The following is a 19,363-nucleotide window of genomic DNA, read 5'->3' on the forward strand; positions in this document are numbered from 1 at the left end:
ATTGAAAACGCACTATATAGTAAGTATCGGTCAATCTAGTGGAAGTTTTGTATAAATGTACGGAAATCGTCTTTCTTTGAAATTTAGTGTTTGTAGGTATTAAATATGGTGTACAAACAAAAATATTTATTTGTTCAGAAGAAGCAAATTAGCCATTATGAATCTGATAACATATTTTATCCCTCATTTCCTCATGCGTACGTGGTTTAACTGGAAGCACGCTCGACGCGTATTCGGGAGGTCCAGAGATCGAGAGCATTGTGCAATTTTTCAGTTTCCTGACATAAAAAAAAATTGTACAATACAATCTCTTTCGACTTTTCAGTCTGCATCAAGAATTTCTGTGGATTAATAATCTCATTTCATAGTTTATAAAGAACATGTAGTTTGTAAGATTGAAATTTTAGTCCCTATGAAGAATACGTAAATAGGGAATTTTTGACATACGCATATTGGAAGTTTTGCACTTTCTGATGTGCTACTTATACCGCTTTAAGAATTTATTCTATTTCCAAAATTGCGTGTGTCATACTATAATACTTAGCACTTCTACCTAGCAGCTGGAAGATCGAATCTCGCCGAAATCACGGTTGATTCTTTACGTTTGCTGCTCTGAAAAAATTAATAGCTATAAAACTGCGGTTATAAAACCTCTATAACCTGTTGTTGATTCTGTCTCCAGTGCATTCAAACGTCACACTAAATCCTGCTCACTTCAGTAACAATGGTAGGATTTATTTTCTTTCTTTGTTTACGTCTATATTCGACTCTTTGATTAAGCGTCAACTGCAAATGCCTGGATAATTCAGGATTTTTTTACCTGATTTCCAAAGAAGGATATCTTGTATAATTGTTCATCAATGTACCACCGCAGTAGCTTTTAGTTAAAGCTCCGTGGGCACCAACATGTTATAAGGTATTTTCTCCCTACTTTCTGCATGCATTCGTGGTGTAACAGTAACACACTCGGCGCGTATTCGAGCAGTCCAGGTTCGAGTCCCGGCAAGGGCATTGTTTATTTTTCACGGCTAATGCTTCATACATGGTCGGGTTCGAATCCCGGAATAGGTATGGATGTTTGTAAATGTATAGTGTCCGTGCGGCATGGGGCACTATAAATATGCGGCACGCCGAATATCCTCTCGAGAGATTGGTGGTAGGGGAAAAGGGGTATGACACCCGTCCCTCCGTTATCCTCTCCATCAAAATCGGGGGGAGGAACTGAGCTATGTCACACTGTCACCTGTAATGTATTCAAGGCTGTTGCCAACGGCAGGGGTAATCGTGCGCTCCTTACCACGAGGAATTTCGTGGGCTATAGGTCAGATAAGTGAGCATCAATCAACAACAACAACTACTTTCAGCAGCTGAACTGTCTTTTTAAAAGAATTTTCACAATTGATCTTAATAGTATAGTACTTATATCGAGGGACATTTATATTAAGTATTTTTTCCCTGATAAAGGAAACTCTTTATTATTGGGATTCGTTTCCTTTCTGACTGCATTTCATTTCATTCACGTATTTGTTGTATCTTTGAACTGATTTGTTTGACTTTTTGTTTTGGTTAATTTGAACCTTCGATAACTTTTGGACCACTTTTTACATCTTTGTGCGTGATAATATATAACTGTATAGAAGATACCTATCAAAAATCATATAGTTGAACGCTTTCAATAATTGTTTCCTTCTCAAAAAAAAACTGATCCATAAAATTCAATTTTTGCAATAACTGAAACAAATTAGTGATCATCATTTGCAGTTCCATCCAAAATGTAATGTTGAAACTAAAGTCAGATGTTATTGTATTTTCATTTATAATCATTTATCAGTTTTTCTTTCTTTTACAAGCCTAACATAATGATTTTTATAAACAGAAAAAAGTAAATATGATATACTTCAATCTACCTATACATCAGGTACGAAGAAAGTATTCGTAATTTATGAACCATCAGCGTGTGTAGCTAAAATCCAGGAAAGCATTATGAATAATGCGTTTGAAAGAAGCAAGTAAAAGATTTTTGCCATTAGATAGCTGATCCTTTCTCTTTTGCACTTACTTTCACTAAAATGCTTTAAAGAAAGAGTGACCAACTGCTGGACAGACAATCGCCTACTTCTGGCCTATGCGTATAGTATCTTTTACAGACCAAGATTAAACAAATCATGAAATCTGAAAGAAGTTCAGTCTTTCTGGCATAGCTAAATATTTATTGAAAACAACTTCTTCTTAACACTTTTTTTTTCTACCCATTTTCAAGAAAATCTTATCTTTAGACGTATACATTAGATAAAGTGTGAATGGATATCGCAAGATTTCAGCAATGATTTTATAGCTCTAGTTTAGTTCTGAGCATCACATTCTAATTTATTTACTTCTTAAGGTACCTCGAATTTGATTTGGTTTGTTTATTTGCTTATGGCAAAACACTCCTATCTGCCTAAGGCGAGATATGCCTTCATGGAGAACTTTTTAAGGGAAACTGGCTCCTGTACAAGTTACACGTGGGGAAAACTAAGAAAATGTCAGTGCATTCGGCGGGATTCGAAACCTGGACCGAACAAGCAGTGTTCAGTAACTTTACCGGTCGGCCGCTGGTGGGCCACTTTGAATTTGAAACTAACCAGTAATTTATAATTTCAGCTTTTAATATTATTTCTCCTTTTAGTTTCCACACCAAAATGCAAATCGGTTAGATATCATAGAAACTTTTCTTGTTAATAATTTAAACAAATTAATTATGTTATTTTACAGCATTTAATCAAAATTAGTAAAAAGAGAATGTATATGAAATTTTTAAAATTTCATCATAATATAGAAATTTTAAAATTTGTTAAAGAAGCAGGTTTACTTCTCATGATGCCGAAATGAAATTTTTGTCGAACGGTTATATGCACTAATAATTTCGATATAAAAAACTTAAAAACATATCATAATTTTGAAATTTTTTGCTGTCTTGAATACAAGATTCTTTACTTAAAAATGTAACAAAATAAATATACTACAGATAATTGATTAAAGTTATAAAGTTCTAGTTAATTTTTGTGTCTTTGGCTACTAGAGCTTTAGGGAGGTATCTAGCGACTCTTCGCTGGTCATCCTGCAACTATAAAATATAAGTCCAAAGAAGGTTTAAGATGCCCTTTTATTCACTCAAGGAAATAGTACAGACGGTCTCTTTCGGGCTTACAGGAAAGCCTACACTTGGGTTTAAGATAGAAAATAAGAAACTAAACTAATTCTAACTAACTAAACTTCAGCCGAAGCTGTACAAAGATAACTAACTGAGTTGGCCCGTAATTAAACCTCACCGGCGAATATTAACAAGCACATGAAATACGGTTGTACGCAGTAAGACAGGCTTAAAGCAACGACGTGGCCCCGAAGGCAGAACCTGCTCTACCGAGAACTGAGCTCTTCTGCGGAAGTGACTGAACTTTCCATTAAATACTGGTTCTACTTCATTTACATAAAACGCTCTAATTAAATCTCATCCTGGGAGGGAGTTGTAGGCGGAAAACAAGAATTTAAAGGAAAGAGTTTCAAAATTAAAAATAGCTATTAAAAAATTAAAATAATCCTTATAAAGTAAGAGATTATTCGAAAATTATTTACGACATGAACGTAGTACGCAATATTTATAATTTGATTCATTTAAATATTTATAAGAATTTAAAGATTAAACATCGATACATTTTTATTACAAAATGAAACTTTTGAGCATAATGCGACATCATTTTTGAATTAAAAACGCAAGCTCGAAACTTTATAAACATCAGTTAACACGAGGACAGATTAAAAGTAATGCGGAAAAAATCTAAAGATTAAAATTGCGTCACTGATGAGTTGAATCCCACTTTGAAAGGTTTACCTTGAATAACTAATTTTATGGCGAGTACAGGAAGAAAACATGGTTGTGAAATTTATCCTTGATCTCTTCAGCTAACTATTTTTGAATATGCAGAAGGAAAGTCTACATAAGGCTGAAATAACAACCAGCTAATCCTAATTTAAATAAATAATCTACGATTATTATATCATTAATTTAATGCTTCAAGAGAATACGAAGCCTTCTATTTTACTCTGTGCATCCGCCAGTTATGCCATGCTTTACATACCTCCGTCCAGTTCATTTCTTTACCTGCTCTATTTCATCTTTACATTTGTTTTTGACATTTTTTAAATGTTTCTCTCGCTGCGTATTCGATGTACTTTGCAAGGATTTCGAGAACTGTTTTCTATTACATCTTTACTGTATGTCTGATGTATTATTTATCTTCTGTTACATCTTTACTGTATGTCTGATGTATTATTTATCTTCTGTTACATCTTTACTGTATGTCTGATGTATTATTTATCTTCTGTTACATCTTTACTGTATGTCTGATGTATTATTTATCTTCTGTTACATCTTTACTGTATGTCTGATGTATTATTTATCTTCTGAATCATATTTCATTTTTGACATCTGATATTGAATTTTGATATCCCTCCTCATTCATGATTTAATATTAGCAAGTGTTGTAATAATGCTAAATACCTTTTTTTTTTAAAGAATCTTTGTTTACTTCGGTTAATTTATCTTTCAAAGCTTTTAAAATTTATAAAAGTAAAGACCTCCCAGGCAAGATATGGTAAAACCTTTTATTTCTTTATTTATATTTAAGTTCATGACGAAATTTAAATAGGATTCTAAAATATTTTGAGTTATTTCTGCTGTTTTTATGTTTATTTGACAGCTGGCATTAGATAAGTCAATGAATTTTTTACATCCATTTACATAAAAATATTTACTTATTTCTTCTTCGAAATTTTAATTTTGTGTTCTTTTACTCATTTTAAGATTTTAATTCAAAAATTTAGCTCAAAAATTTTAAATCTGTATTTTAGAATCAACAAGCATCCTTATTTTATAACAAAGAATGCAAAAACACTGTTACACTATCATTTCTATAAAGAGTGTATTCAGCTCTCCAAATCTCTTATTAAAAGTATTTTAAATTTATTAAATACAACAATGAAACGCATTACACCATTTGCATAGGTCCTGTAATATTCAATAAGTAAATGAATAGTCTTTTGTCTCAAACGAAATCGTTAACAACTTAGAATATAGACTCAAATAATCACAAATGTAAAATTTTACAGTCAGAAAAGCAAACTGAATACGTCCATATTTAATTACGGAAAAGCCTTAAGGGCTATCTGCCTAAGGGGAGGGATGCCTTCGTGGAGGACTTTCTAAGGGAAACTGGCTCGTATACACGTTATACATGGGGAAAACCACGAAAACACCCATGCAGCCAGCCCGTTCGCGGGATTCAAACCTAATACGTCCATAATAATAGTTGAGTTTCTGTTCGCCTTGAAAAACCTCTGAATAACTCCCCGACTTTATGGAATTCTGAATACATATTTCATAACGAATGGTGCTGAATATTCTTAGAAGCTTCTCTATTTATTATTTGAGTTTGGGATTTTTATCGACAAATTTTCTTCCGGATTACACCCTGCGACTTTTCAGACCACAATAAGACCGTTTTTGTCATTTTTCTTGACACTGCACTTAGAACAGCGAAAAAATGAACACGAAAACAATTGTAAGAATAATTTCTTGTTTAGTTGTTTATGAAGCTCATCAAGACTGTCTATCTAATAGGAAGGATGAAAACCTCCTTGGAGGACTTCCTAAGTAAATTTAACATTTATTCCTGTTAGGCATGAGAGAAACCATAAAAACACTCACACAAACAAGAACAACGCTTCGAGAATATAAGCTCACTCGCTACTATTCTTGACCCTAGTTCAAGCTAATACCAGTCGAATTGAATTAGTACCATGTGATTTTACGCCAGTATCATTTTTATGAAGCATATTTAAAAATATTATTAAATTAAGAAACTGAATTTCTTGATTTTATTTGCGTTTAGGCACTTTTATTCACTGGAATAACTTTTATCATTAATATACGCAAACACTTTTTCTTGTTCAATTAAAAATACTTATGTAAATATCTACGTAGAATTCTTAAAATTTTTTAGAACAGGAGATTTTTAGGATTAATATGTGTCAAAAGTTTTTACATCGAAATCTTTCGATTACACAATATTTTTTTCTATATCTTTCAGTACTGGCTTATTAAAGTTCGACTGTATGTATAATCATTATAAATATAATAAATTATTTTAGGAACTTCCATGTTTGGAATGATTGCTGGATGTCTAGACCAGATTTGCCAGTAGGATATGGTGGATGGCAATCAATTGATTCGACTCCTCAAGAAACCAGCGGAAGTAAGTACGCAGTATTGATTTAAACATTTAAAGTTTAACAAATAGAGAGTAAATATTTCCATGTTAGAATTTAAAATGTTTTGCTTAATGAGGAAAAGCAGTTTTTATTATTTAAGGTTATGCAAGGTTCTTCCGTTGACTCCATAGGTTTCCACCGTTTTCATTACAGATGAAAACGTTGTGGAGTAAACAAAGCAAGGGAAAACATTGTCGTATAAAAAATACAGAGGGAGAGGAAAAAGCAAGTAGCGTAGCAGTTCTAAAACATCATGGTATAAAACATCATCGTAGAAAATAAAGCGGTTGATAAACTTCACAGTTTTAAAACATCGTATTATAAAATATCGTGGTAAAAAGTAAAGCACCTAGAAATCATTGGAAGATCATAACATCGCAGATTAGTGTTTTCAAACTTTAAAAGTTTTAAATGCATGTTTGCAACGACTAACTTATCGCTATTAAAATATTACTACTAATTCAACTTTATAAAAGAGATTAATTAAGTAATTACCTAAATTAATTACATAAGTTTGAAGTTCTATTAAGAGCTATACGTATCTTTAATTTTCCACTCATTTTGTACTTTTTGAAATGTTTAAGTTCCTTTTTTGCTTTTCCAGGAGAAATTTTGTACTTAATTCAAAAATGTTATATATAGAGGTAAAATTATTCCATACTTCTTCTTGCTTTCACAGATCCTTATGAGAAATCCTGCATTTAAAACTTTTAAAGTCTCAAAATGCATGTTTGCGATTTTATCATCATGCGATGATTTCCGTGTCCTTTATTTTTTGCCATGACATTTTTTTTTAAAAAAACTGCGAAATTTTTAACTGCTTTATTTTCTGCGACGATGTTTTATTTTTCCTTTCTTTCTCTTCTCCCACGATGTTTTGTACGTCGATGTTTTCCCCTTGCGTTGTTTTCTTTGCGATATTTCAGCCTGTAATCGGCTCATGTCACAGTCGCAGATCGGGTTCCGTTATGAACTTAAGATGCAGTCCATGATTTTTATAACAACCATCATTACGATGACCAAAAACGTTTCCAACTGGTGAGAATATATTAACTCTATCTGCAATAGAGGCACTTCTCGTTATAGCTCTCTTTCCTTTAAGACGCAAGGAGTCCTTATAACGAGGGTCAATTATACTAATAATGTAAGAACTAAAACTGTTTTCTTGCGTTTATATATATATATATATATATATATATATACTGAGTACTAAACGTGTAAAAAAAAACATTAGAGCAGTACTAGCCTAAAAAGCATCGAGATATGAAAAAAAAAAAGAGTGCAGGAGCGTTACATTGAACAAATTCAAGATGAAATGGAAGAAAAAATATTGATGTTCAAGTTTAGAGACTAATAATAGTAAAAACATTTAGAATTTTAACTTTTATAGCTCTTACCGTGCAATTTAATTCTTAAACTCATTGATAAAACTTTGCATCAATTAAAAGGTTTTAATTCTCGTTGCTGTCAAAAAATTCCAATTTTTATCGTATAACAATCGTATCATTCAATGTATAACAATCGTTAATCGTATGTATTGTAATTCATGAGAATCAATTTTGTGCAAGAAATATACTGTTACGAATTTGGTATTTAAAAAGTTAATGTTAGTTCAATTATAAATTAAATGGTTTTATTTCTCGCGCAGTGCAGCGCGTGACGAATATTAAAAGAAAGCTAAGCCGGAAAATTGAAGATGCAAGAGCGCGTGCATTAAATAAATAAATATCTCTTTTTGATTTCGAGAAAGTACTGGAAAATTCTAGCGCGTGATTTTAAAATCTTATAAAAGGAGGAAAACATCTCAGTTTGTAGTAGTTGCTTAGTTTGTTGTTGTTTAGAAAACTGCTCTTGTTGATTGTAGCGAATTCGCGGATTAGCGTTCTTTAGCTGTTTTGAATTACGTTCTATTGGACATTTGAGTAGTTAAAAGATAACTACTGTGAGATATTGTAATACTGCATGATAATTTGAGAAAATTTAAGCATTTTTGTTGTGATAATAATAAATTTTTGTTCATTTTTCATCGGACTTGTGCATTCATTTCATAACGAACCCGTACGCACGCCACAATTTTTGGTGTCAGAAGTGGGATTTGAATGCCAATAACAAGAGCGATGGAAGAGCAATTAAGGCAGTTGATCTCAGCCTTTGCCTCGTTGAAAGAAGATATGAAATCTAATCAGGAAAGGATTGAAGCGGGACAAGAATCCGTTAAGGAAGAGATGAAGGCCATTCAAGCTGGTCAATTAACTTTTAAAGACGAAATAAAAGCCGTACAAGTAAAGATTGAAGAAAGTCAATACGAAATGAAAAGAGAAATTGCCTGCATAATAGAAACCAAATTCGATGCTATGGAAGGCAGAATAGATGTGGTTGAAAATAAAGTTGGGCAAATTGAAGAAAACGTTTCTTCCGTAAAAGGTCAAATTGAAGAAAGAGTTTCTTCGGTGAAAGAAGAAATAGAAGAAAGAGTTTCTTCTGTAAAAGACCATATAGAAGAGCGAGTTTCTGCCGTCGAGCAACAAATTGATGATAGGGTTTCAGCCGTTGCGAAGGAAGTTGACACTTTAAAGAAGAGCATAGCGAACGAAAGAAGCAATTCTGAGGGTTTTAAATTCTTACCGATGCCTGCTCGTCCATCTCTGAAGCTATCCCCATATGATGGGAAGACATCCTGGCAAGTGTATAAAACACAATTTTCTATCGTTTCGGATGCGAATGGATGGGATTCCCAAACTAAGGCCTGCCATCTCGCCGCTTCTCTGAGAGCAGACGCTTCCAGGAAACCAAAGACTTGACTTCGAAGCTTTATCCGGCGCATTGGAGCTGCGCTTTGGCGAGAAATGTTTAAAAGACTACAGCAGGCTTCAATTAAAATCCCGTCAACAGAAGCCCACCGAATCACTCCAGGAACTCGCCACGGATGTTGAAAGGCTGTCTCACCTCGCATTTACGGAGTGCCCGAGAGAAACGAGGGAAATTCTGTCGCTGCAATATTTCATCGATGGCATCCGGGACCCTGAAATACAGAAAGCACTGCGAATGGCAGATGTAAAGGATGTAAAAAGCGCTCTGTTGTACGCCGTGAAATTGGAGGCAGCCCAGCAAGCAACTCTTAGGGATCGCTACCCAGTCAGAGCTGTGCGAGTCCACGACCCAGGGGACCAATTGATGGCTCGTTTAGATGATTTATCCAGACAAGTCGATGCTTTGATACGGAGTAGCAGTGAGAACAAAGTGGCTGTAAGATGTTGGAGATGTGGTTCTGAAGGTCACCTACGACGGCATTGCAGAACACCCCAGGGCACGGATAATGAAACGGATGAGTTGACAAGACCAGTGAATGCTTTAAGACGGAATAGTGGTGAAACAAAACCGACCCTAAAGTGCTGGAATTGCGGTGTTGAAGGCCACCTACGAAGGAACTGCAGAAATCCCCAGAGCACGGAAAATAAGGCATACGATTTAAACAGACAATTAAATGCCACGGGAAGGAAAAGGACTGACAAGAAACCAAAGTGCTGGAACTGTGGAGCTGAAGGCCACGTACGAAAGAATTGCAGAACACCCCAGGGTACGAAAATTGAGACAATTTCTGAGCAACGACGCAGGAAACAAATTAATGACCATATCAAGGAACGGAGGTTGCCAGATAATGAAAAACCCTGTTTTAAAGCGCTTAAGATCTCTATAGTGAGTGGCAACAATAACGGACTGTCCATCAATGGGAATATCGATGGAGTTCCTTGCAATATGATCATTGACACAGGAGCTAATGTTACCATCATTAGGAAAGATTTAGCTGAACAGTTTAAAGATAAACTTATTTGGACGCCATCCTGTGTTACCCTTCAGACTGCGTCTGGTGACAAGATCGACATAACTGGGAAGTTAAACGTAAACATCACGTTTGGAAGTGCCGCCTACCATCACACGGCATATGTGGCGGATATTACAGATCCATGCATACTCGGATTGGACTTTTTAAGGAAATACAATTTTTCCTTAGATTTCAAAAACAATAAGCTGCTTTCAGCATCTGATGGCATGACTATCCATCCTCAAAAGGGATCCTCGCCTGGAAATGTCGACGCCTTGTCCGAAAGATCGAGCTCGGGAAGCTGCCGAAATCATACCAGGGTCGAAAAGAAACTCAAGACTACCAGCTATTCTCCATCCCAGAAGCTCTTCGGTCGAGACCTTCGTCTGCCTTGTGACCGCCTGTTTAGTCGCCCTACGGATGCGCCTTCATCGCCTGAGGAACACATCCAAGATGCCCAGGCCCGGTTTGAGGGGATGCACCGTTCTGCACGAAAGCGAGTCAACTTGGCGACGGAGAAAATGAAGACCAGATGCGACACAAGAGCTACTAGACAGAGATCCAACAAAGGAGACAAGGTGTGGTTGTGGAACCCAATTCAACGAAAAGGACTGAGTCCTAAATTACAGTCACCTTCGGATGGTCCATATACAGTGCTGAACACGAATGACGTCGTGGTTCGGATCCGTGAGTCTTCGAACTCTTACGACAGGTTAGCTTATTACTATGGCCATAGTACATAATGTAAATAATTGTAAATAGTATCACACCATGGTCCTTTTTGTTTTTAAATGTGTATTTGATTTATTTTGTATTTAGTATTTGATTTGTTTAAGTTAGTTATTGCATTTATTGTTCATGTTGTTTGATATTGTAATGTAATGTTTATGCTTCAGTTGCATTTATGCCACAGTTGTAAGTTTAGCTTCCTGTCCAGGGATTGTACTGCCCGGGACGTGCAGTCCTTGGGAAGGGGGCAGTGTTACGAATTTGGTATTTAAAAAGTTAATGTTAGTTCAATTATAAATTAAATGGTTTTATTTCTCGCGCAGTGCAGCGCGTGACGAATATTAAAAGAAAGCTAAGCCGGAAAATTGAAGATGCAAGAGCGCGTGCATTAAATAAATAAATATCTCTTTTTGATTTCGAGAAAGTACTGGAAAATTCTAGCGCGTGATTTTAAAATCTTATAAAAGGAGGAAAACATCTCAGTTTGTAGTAGTTGCTTAGTTTGTTGTTGTTTAGAAAACTGCTCTTGTTGATTGTAGCGAATTCGCGGATTAGCGTTCTTTAGCTGTTTTGAATTACGTTCTATTGGACATTTGAGTAGTTAAAAGATAACTACTGTGAGATATTGTAATACTGCATGATAATTTGAGAAAATTTAAGCATTTTTGTTGTGATAATAATAAATTTTTGTTCATTTTTCATCGGACTTGTGCATTCATTTCATAACGAACCCGTACGCACGCAACAATACTAACAGTAGTTTTTTAAATATTATTTTTGTTACATTACTTTAAATTTACTTTACAATAAATACTTATTTCAATTTTACATTTTACTTAAAACCAACAGTATATTTCTTGCTAATAAATGACATTCATGTTCAATAAAACGTTTCTATTGTATTGTTTAGAATTTTTTTTTTTATTTTAGTGCTAATTTTTTCCTTTTCGGCTGGTTAAAAGAATAAATAAAATTAATTCTTACTGTTCTCACGCCTAGTAAATGCAGGTACTCGTTAAATTAGGGTGATTGAAAAACGAGAAAATGTTGCATGACAAATGCTCATCAATTATTACTTCATTTTCGATTTTGATTGATAATTTTACATTTAATGTTCAATTTCAGCATTTAATTTTAATAAGCATTCACTTTATTATATATTTCTCTATTTCCTTTTAATTTTACTTCTTATTTATTTATAAACCAACTTAACTGTATTTTAATTTTTATTTCTTTTGTAAAATGCATTCCGATTAATATTAAATAAACGCTTTGTCTATTCAAGGATTGCTGAATTTTTAATTTATCAAACACAACTGATTTTTTCATTTAAGTCTAAATGATGAATTCTATAAAAGAGTTAAAAATTAAGCTTATTAAAATTAGTTTGATTTACGCATGATTCTGTTATGAATTGGTATGCGAAAAACTCCGTTTATTCGAACTAATCGGATTGGAATCGTTTCTGACAGCTATTTTCGGAAAAATCATGGTAACTATTTTCAATAATTAAGGATAGAAATAAATTCCTTTAATTTTATTAAATGAGAGTATCTATTACAATACGCTAACCGGAAAATAGTCTATTTATAGAAAAGAACTTTTTTTTTAATTTTTGCCTACACTGGCTGTTACTAACAGCAACTCATATATTAACCATATAGGATTTGATTATATTTCATTATTATATTTTTAAGCATAAATTGCTTAAAATCTTGGGTAGCTCTTTTGCTAGATCTAAGCATTCCGTTTCGTACATTTTCAGATGTCTTCCAAATGGGTCCATCATCTGTAGAGGCAGTTCGACGTGGACAAGTTGGATTCGACTTCGATTCCCCTTTTGTTTTCGCTGAAGTTAATGCGGATATCATCAAGTGGACCAGAGACGAATCCATAGAAGGCGGGTGGAGAAAAGCTGCTAGTGATAAATATAAGTAAGATAATTTTTGCCGCTGTAAAACAAGAAAGAATAAGAATTTTTCTTGCTTTCCAGAGGCAATATTTTTTATTATTTAATAGGAATCAAGACAATGAGTAAAGAAAGAGGAATCAGATTGTTAGGTAGTATGCAAGACGCCAAAGTAAAATTGAGAGTGGATTTCACTGCTAGATTATAACGAAGAGCCCTCCTCGAAGAAAAATACATTCTTAGTTGCACATTAGCAGCAAGTAGGCTAATTTAATTTTCATTAAATAGTTAAAGTTGTTTACGAAGCATGTTTAAACCTGTGGGAAGTAAAACTCAATTCAAACAAAGATCTTGCGGATATTTTATTCCACATCTAAGCTTCTTCAAAGACGCTACTTTCGATTACATTTAATGAATACTTTCATTAACTTCGCTGCAGTTAGTGCCGGATTAACATATGAGCTATACAAGCTATAGCTTAGTGTCCCCTAAAAATTGTACCATAACTCATCAAAAAAATATTAAATATCATCAAGGGCCGCTATTTCAAATAGCTTAGGGCTGTTCTAATTTCAATAGTCTAAATCCGCCCTTTCTAAAATTTATATATATATGATTAAAACCTCGAATATAGTAATATTTATAAAACCGAACCAACTCGAATATAGTTAATCCTGATATTCGAGAAGTTCAGATAATTGATTTACATTTTCTTTAGGCCAAATGCATTCGTTTACTAAAACCAAGAGAGGTAACTATACGTTTCGGTTTATTGTACTATAAAGTTTTAGTTAATTTACGTGTCCTTTACTACTGGAACTTTAGTGAGGTGTCTAGCGACTATTCGCTGGTCTTCTTACAACAATAAAATATAAATCGAAAGAAAAGTTAAAACACCCTTTTATTCACTCAAAGAAATATTACAGATAGCCCTTCTCGAGCTTACAAGAAAGCCTTCGCTTGGATTTTAACTTAAATAAGGAACTAAACTAATTGTAAGTGGCTAAATTTTAGCCGAAGCTGTACAAAAAGAACTAACCGAGTTCGCCCGTAATTAAACCTCACCGGCGAATGATAACGGGCACATAAGACTACGGCCGAACGTCGTAAGATAGGCTTAAAGCAACGACGTGGCCCAAAGGCAGAACACGCTCTACTGAGATCTTCTGAGCTCTTCTACGGAAGTGATTGAACTTCCCATTAAATACTGACTCTACTTCATTTACACAAAGAGCGATGCTGATATGTCCTTCTGGCAGGGAATTGTAGGTGGAAAACAAGAATTTGAAGGAAAGGCTTCAAAATTAAAAATAACAGTTAGGAAATTAAAAATAATCCCTATAGTACATTATTTCAACAGAGATCATACTGCTAAACGTTGACTAATTTTCACTGGAAACAAAGTTGTGAGAAAAATTCACTGTATTTTTTTTTTTTTTTTTTTTTGAAAAAATAAATATGAAATTGTTTTAATTAACTATTTCTGTTAATAAACGCAAAATAATAAAACCAAATTTTTAATTACATGGGCTCAAAAGTTAACAAATAATTTTATTTGTAATGTGCTAAACTTAAACTAAGACATTTAAAACAGAAGTGTTTAGAAGGGAGGAAAAAATCTCATAATAGAATATATACTACTACGTTATTTTTAAATTCATAACGACACAGTACTATTTTTTAAAATAAGTATTCTGTTTCTGATATTCTTTGCTCGTACTTTCAACGTAAACAGTTATTTCTGAACTATTCATTGGTCATATTGGATACGCACAGGCATTCGCAGTTGTAAATTTCCCGTAAAGCAGAACCATAATTCTTACTGGCCTTTAGCGTACTCAAACAACAAAAAAAAAAAAAAAAACGGCAAATTAATTTTTTATACTTTCACGAGTAAAATCGCTATTTGATATTCTGTAATTATTTTGGGGATATTAGCACACCATCTGGTTATTTCAAGATTATAAAGAAATATATCGTATCTACGAGAACGATCCACACACAGACTGAAGGGCCAAAATATGAGGAAAAGTAAATAGAGATGTCCCTAATATATCGTCAGTTTATCCTTGAGCACAGGACGATATTCTGAATAGGATCTCAAAAAGTTACTGATATCATTCTTATGGAATATTAGGCTATGCAGACATTACATCAACTCTAAGTACGTTCAGATTGGATAGCAGCATACCCAGGTGTTGAAAAAATTTTCTTTTCATTTTATCCCGGAAATACTCTGTATGGCTAACGTCAAGAGATTTAACTAGCTAGAGAAGCAAGTGGAACTCGGAATCATACCATTTTTAAATCAACTGTGCACCATTAGCAGAGCTGTTTTCGAATACATCAAGGCACCGGCTGCATTGAATATTAACAGTTTACATGTTGGAACCGAGTTTTCTTGTATCCAGGACTATGCCTATCTCAGAATAATCGTAATGATGACTATTTAGTTTCAAGATAAGCGTGCATTATAGAAGAGAGCTATATAACCGTAGATCACTGGTAGACTGGTCGATGTTAGAAAAAAATTGTTGTCTCTAACGTTTTGGTGACTCCGTGTCAACAATTGTTTCTATTGGATGAAAGGGCATATTGTATAACCCCACACATGAATAAATATTACAACTATGGAACTATCTTTATCCAGAAGAGTGTCTTATAGCCGGTAAAAGTTCATAGTCCTTTGAGATCTATTTCAAATTCCCTGGTTTAGTTAAATACGCAGAATTTTGATTCATGGTAATATGTTCCGAGCTTCCATTTGCTCTACCGTTCACTCCAGTTGTTTTAGGTCTTTTTGCAATGGATGGGTTAACTTCGTGATGACATTTATGCTATACTACATAAAAAGATTTCAGTTTCTGAATCTCACAAAGGACAGGAGAAGCCGTACAGTTCTACTGTAGAGGCATTAGGTTTTTTTTTTTTTTTTTTTTTTTTTTTTGAAGCAGGCAAGATGAAAAATGAGTAGTCGCCGTCAGCCGGGAAAAAACCACGGACCTCTGGACACCGGCTCATTTCAACAATGTAATTCATCTGTTGGTCATTAAGGCTTGTGACAACGATGGAAACTGCGTATTTTTGCGTATAGTCAGCTCATTTGGTAATTTAACTGTAAGGAAATTCGATGAATTCAGTATTCATAATAAAATCCTGGAATAAAAGGCCTGGGAAGACTGCATGATCATGACTTACCGTACGAATAATCCATACTTACGGCCCATTCCTATGGCAATGATAATAATAGAGCTGAAAGCCATTCGGTAACTAGTATTCAGCATTTCAGTGATGTATGTAGAGTGGTGGTTTTATTTTAGTTACTATTTATGTCTTCTGACCATTTTTGAGATTATAACTTTTCATGTGCTTTTTAATTTTTTTAAAAAAAGATTAGTCACGCTTTTCAATAGATACAAAAGTTAATTAAATAATTTAACAGTAATTAATAAATTAAACAATAAATGTGTGCTCATCTGTTTAATTGCTTAAAGGTGATATTAAAAATGCATAGAAATATTTATATATATATATATGAAATCTCAAACGCAATCCTCGAATATTATGTAATACATAAACAATCCAAATAATATTTCTTACAGGATCGGTCAATTTATGTTGACTAAGAAAATCGGAGTAGATGATGATGTGGGAGATACAGATGCTGAAAATATTGTAAGCGAGTACAAAGACCAAGAAGGTAAAACATTTCAATACCATCACCAACTAATTTCATCTTTCTTTGTCCAGAAGGAAACAAAAACATGTTGTCCTAAATAAAAATATATTTTCTTTTGCAAAAGCGCTCTTCTAGAAATCTCACTAGGTGTAATCGCACAGCTTAATATTTAAACTGTTTATGTTACTTTAACGTTTATTCTTTGACTATTACATTAAACAAAAGCAGATTTTCTAAGTTTTGCCTCTAATTACAGGTTTCAGATTATTTATTTTCTTTTAAACTTATTTTATGATCATTTAATTAGAGTCACAGAAAATTTTCATGACAAATTATAACTAAGATCATTTTATTTACAAGTTGCTTTATTTTCTTGGAAAAACTTCAGAATTACAACCATGCTTTATAGAAGACTATTTTACATTTGGGGCAGTAGAATGTTTAATACTTTGCGCAATATTACGCAAGAATTTTGATCAATATAATCTTAGACAGAGTATTTCAATGAAAGGATTTTATGAACGAGATTCTTTATAATTAAAGAGATTGTTTCATTTATCTTTGACATTTCCTCTTATATGTGGTATCACACTTTTATATAAAAGTTTGATGTACTCAAAGGATATACCTGGACCTTACGTGGCCAATTAAAATACCTGGTCTTTATGTGGGATCGAAGATTGACTTGACTTCTCATAGTAAGAAAAGCAACGTACTAACCACAAAACGTCTGAGAGTTCCAAGGAAATATTTGAGAATTAGATTCGCACATTTAAAAGATTCTTTACTCAACTTTCACAGAAAGGATGGTTACATATGCTTATGCTGCTCCAGTCTGAGTCCAACCGATGCAAGGGAGGAAAGTAAAACATTTTCTCAGTATCCAGCGTTCATTCGCGTTAAACATCACAAAGGCATTTCGCATAACAGCAACTTAATTCGTGAATGTCCTGACAGGCTTAAGATCATTGCTTATTCCTGTTGAGAAAGAAGCAGAAATCCAATCAGTATTTCATCATCGTTTTCCCACAAGCTTTTTCGATGACTGGCATTATCCAAACAATTTAGAAATGCCCCCGACGACGCTACAACCAGCGCTTAAAAGGCAAGGCGTAAACATACATTTGCAGCAATATAACACCCCCCAACAACAACACTCTATAACTATATATACCATTAATTATATACACGGATGCCTTGCGTATGGCAGACAAAATTGGGAGCGCACTGCACGGAGGAGAAACCTTACTCCTACGGAATCAGCGACTAAGTACCCTGTTCCGGGAACAAGCAGTAACTATTTCCAGAACTATCCAGTACATCACTCAGCAAAATCTGAAGAGCACCACCATCCATTTTTAATTTATTAAAATTTAAAGAATTTAAAGAATTTACAGGCATCTCAAAAAAAGCTATTAAATTATTCCTCAATATACGGTTTAATGACTTATATTTGTTTTCATGTAAACCATTAAGATAACTTTTGAAAATAACCAATTCTTAGGGAAGAGTACTCAAGAACAGCGGTTCTCAATCGGTGGTACGCGTATCACTGGTGGCACGGAAGAGAAAAATAGGTGGTGCTCAAAGAAACAAAGTAATTTTAACTATTAAGTTCAAAAATCTTGTGAAGAAGAAAAAACAGTTGATAGAAATTTCCTGTGATTGAACTCGAACTGAAGATTTCAAAAATAACACACTGATTAACTTTTGACTGAACGGAAAAAAGAATTTACAGGCATCTCAAATAAAGCTATTAAATTTTTATTGCCTTTTTGCACTACCTATTTGTGTGAAGAAGGATTTTCTTCCAGGTTATATTTGAAAAATAAATATGGAACAAAATTAAAAGGGAATCCTAATTTACGGTTAAAGCTATGTGAAATAAATCCAGACATAAAGAAATTGATCTCTCTTGACCCAAATTTCACACAAAATTTTAGAATTTAAGTATTAGAAGTTAAATTTGGATATTAAAAATGGTAACCAGTTTTTAATCTAACATTTTTATGTGTGCATATTTAACCAAATAAATGTTCTTAATAAGTTACTTAACTATTACCAAACATCCCCTATAATCCAGAGAGACTTAGAGGCATCAACATCATAACATCACGCTGTCCTGAGTGAAAGTGCATGCTAAGGCGAGGGAAAATGAACTGCTGATAGATTCGCCAACATCAGGAAACATCAGGAAAAGATTCCTGATTCGCCAAAGGCAACATCAGGAAGTATTCATTATCCACAACCAGTACTAGCTTTGTGCGCTAGCTTTGTGTTAACCTTCTGGTAGATAAAAGTAAATTAACTATACTTAATTCCAATTCCTCAATATAACACCCCCCAACAACAACACTCTATAACTATATATACCATTAATTATATACACGGATGCCTTGCGTATGGCAGACAAAATTGGGAGCGCACTGCACGGAGGAGAAACCTTACTCCTACGGAATCAGCGACTAAGTACCCTGTTCCGGGAACAAGCAGTAACTATTTCCAGAACTATCCAGTACATCACTCAGCAAAATCTGAAGAGCACCACCATCCATTTTTAATTTATTAAAATTTAAAGAATTTAAAGAATTTACAGGCATCTCAAAAAAAGCTATTAAATTATTCCTCAATATACGGTTTAATGACTTATATTTGTTTTCATGTAAACCATTAAAATAACTTTTGAAAATAACCAATTCTTAGGGAAGAGTACTCAAGAACAGCGGTTCTCAATCGGTGGTACGCGTATCACTGGTGGCACGGAAGAGAAAAATAGGTGGTGCTCAAAGAAACAAAGTAATTTTAACTATTAAGTTCAAAAATCTTGTGAAGAAGAAAAAACAGTTGATAGAAATTTCCTGTGATTGAACTCGAACTGAAGATTTCAAAAATAACACACTGATTAACTTTTGAC

General features: G+C 33.8%; 1 protein-coding gene across 1 annotated transcript in view; it reads left to right on the forward strand.

Moving 5' to 3' along the window:
• Positions 1-19,363, forward strand: part of LOC118181518 (hemocyte protein-glutamine gamma-glutamyltransferase-like) — a 101,626-nt gene that overhangs the window by 72,293 nt on the left and 9,970 nt on the right. Inside the window, exons 9-11 of the mRNA XM_035350685.2 lie at positions 6,190-6,293; positions 12,627-12,795; positions 16,373-16,470. Of these exons, the coding sequence (XP_035206576.1) occupies positions 6,190-6,293; positions 12,627-12,795; positions 16,373-16,470 (371 nt within the window). The remainder of the gene's footprint in view (positions 1-6,189; positions 6,294-12,626; positions 12,796-16,372; positions 16,471-19,363) is intronic.

Source organism: Stegodyphus dumicola, chromosome 12, assembly GCF_044657685.1.
Source record: "Stegodyphus dumicola isolate Sdum_Otavi_A_Nest chromosome 12, ASM4465768v1".
In the NCBI taxonomy this organism is placed as follows: domain Eukaryota; kingdom Metazoa; phylum Arthropoda; class Arachnida; order Araneae; family Eresidae; genus Stegodyphus; species Stegodyphus dumicola.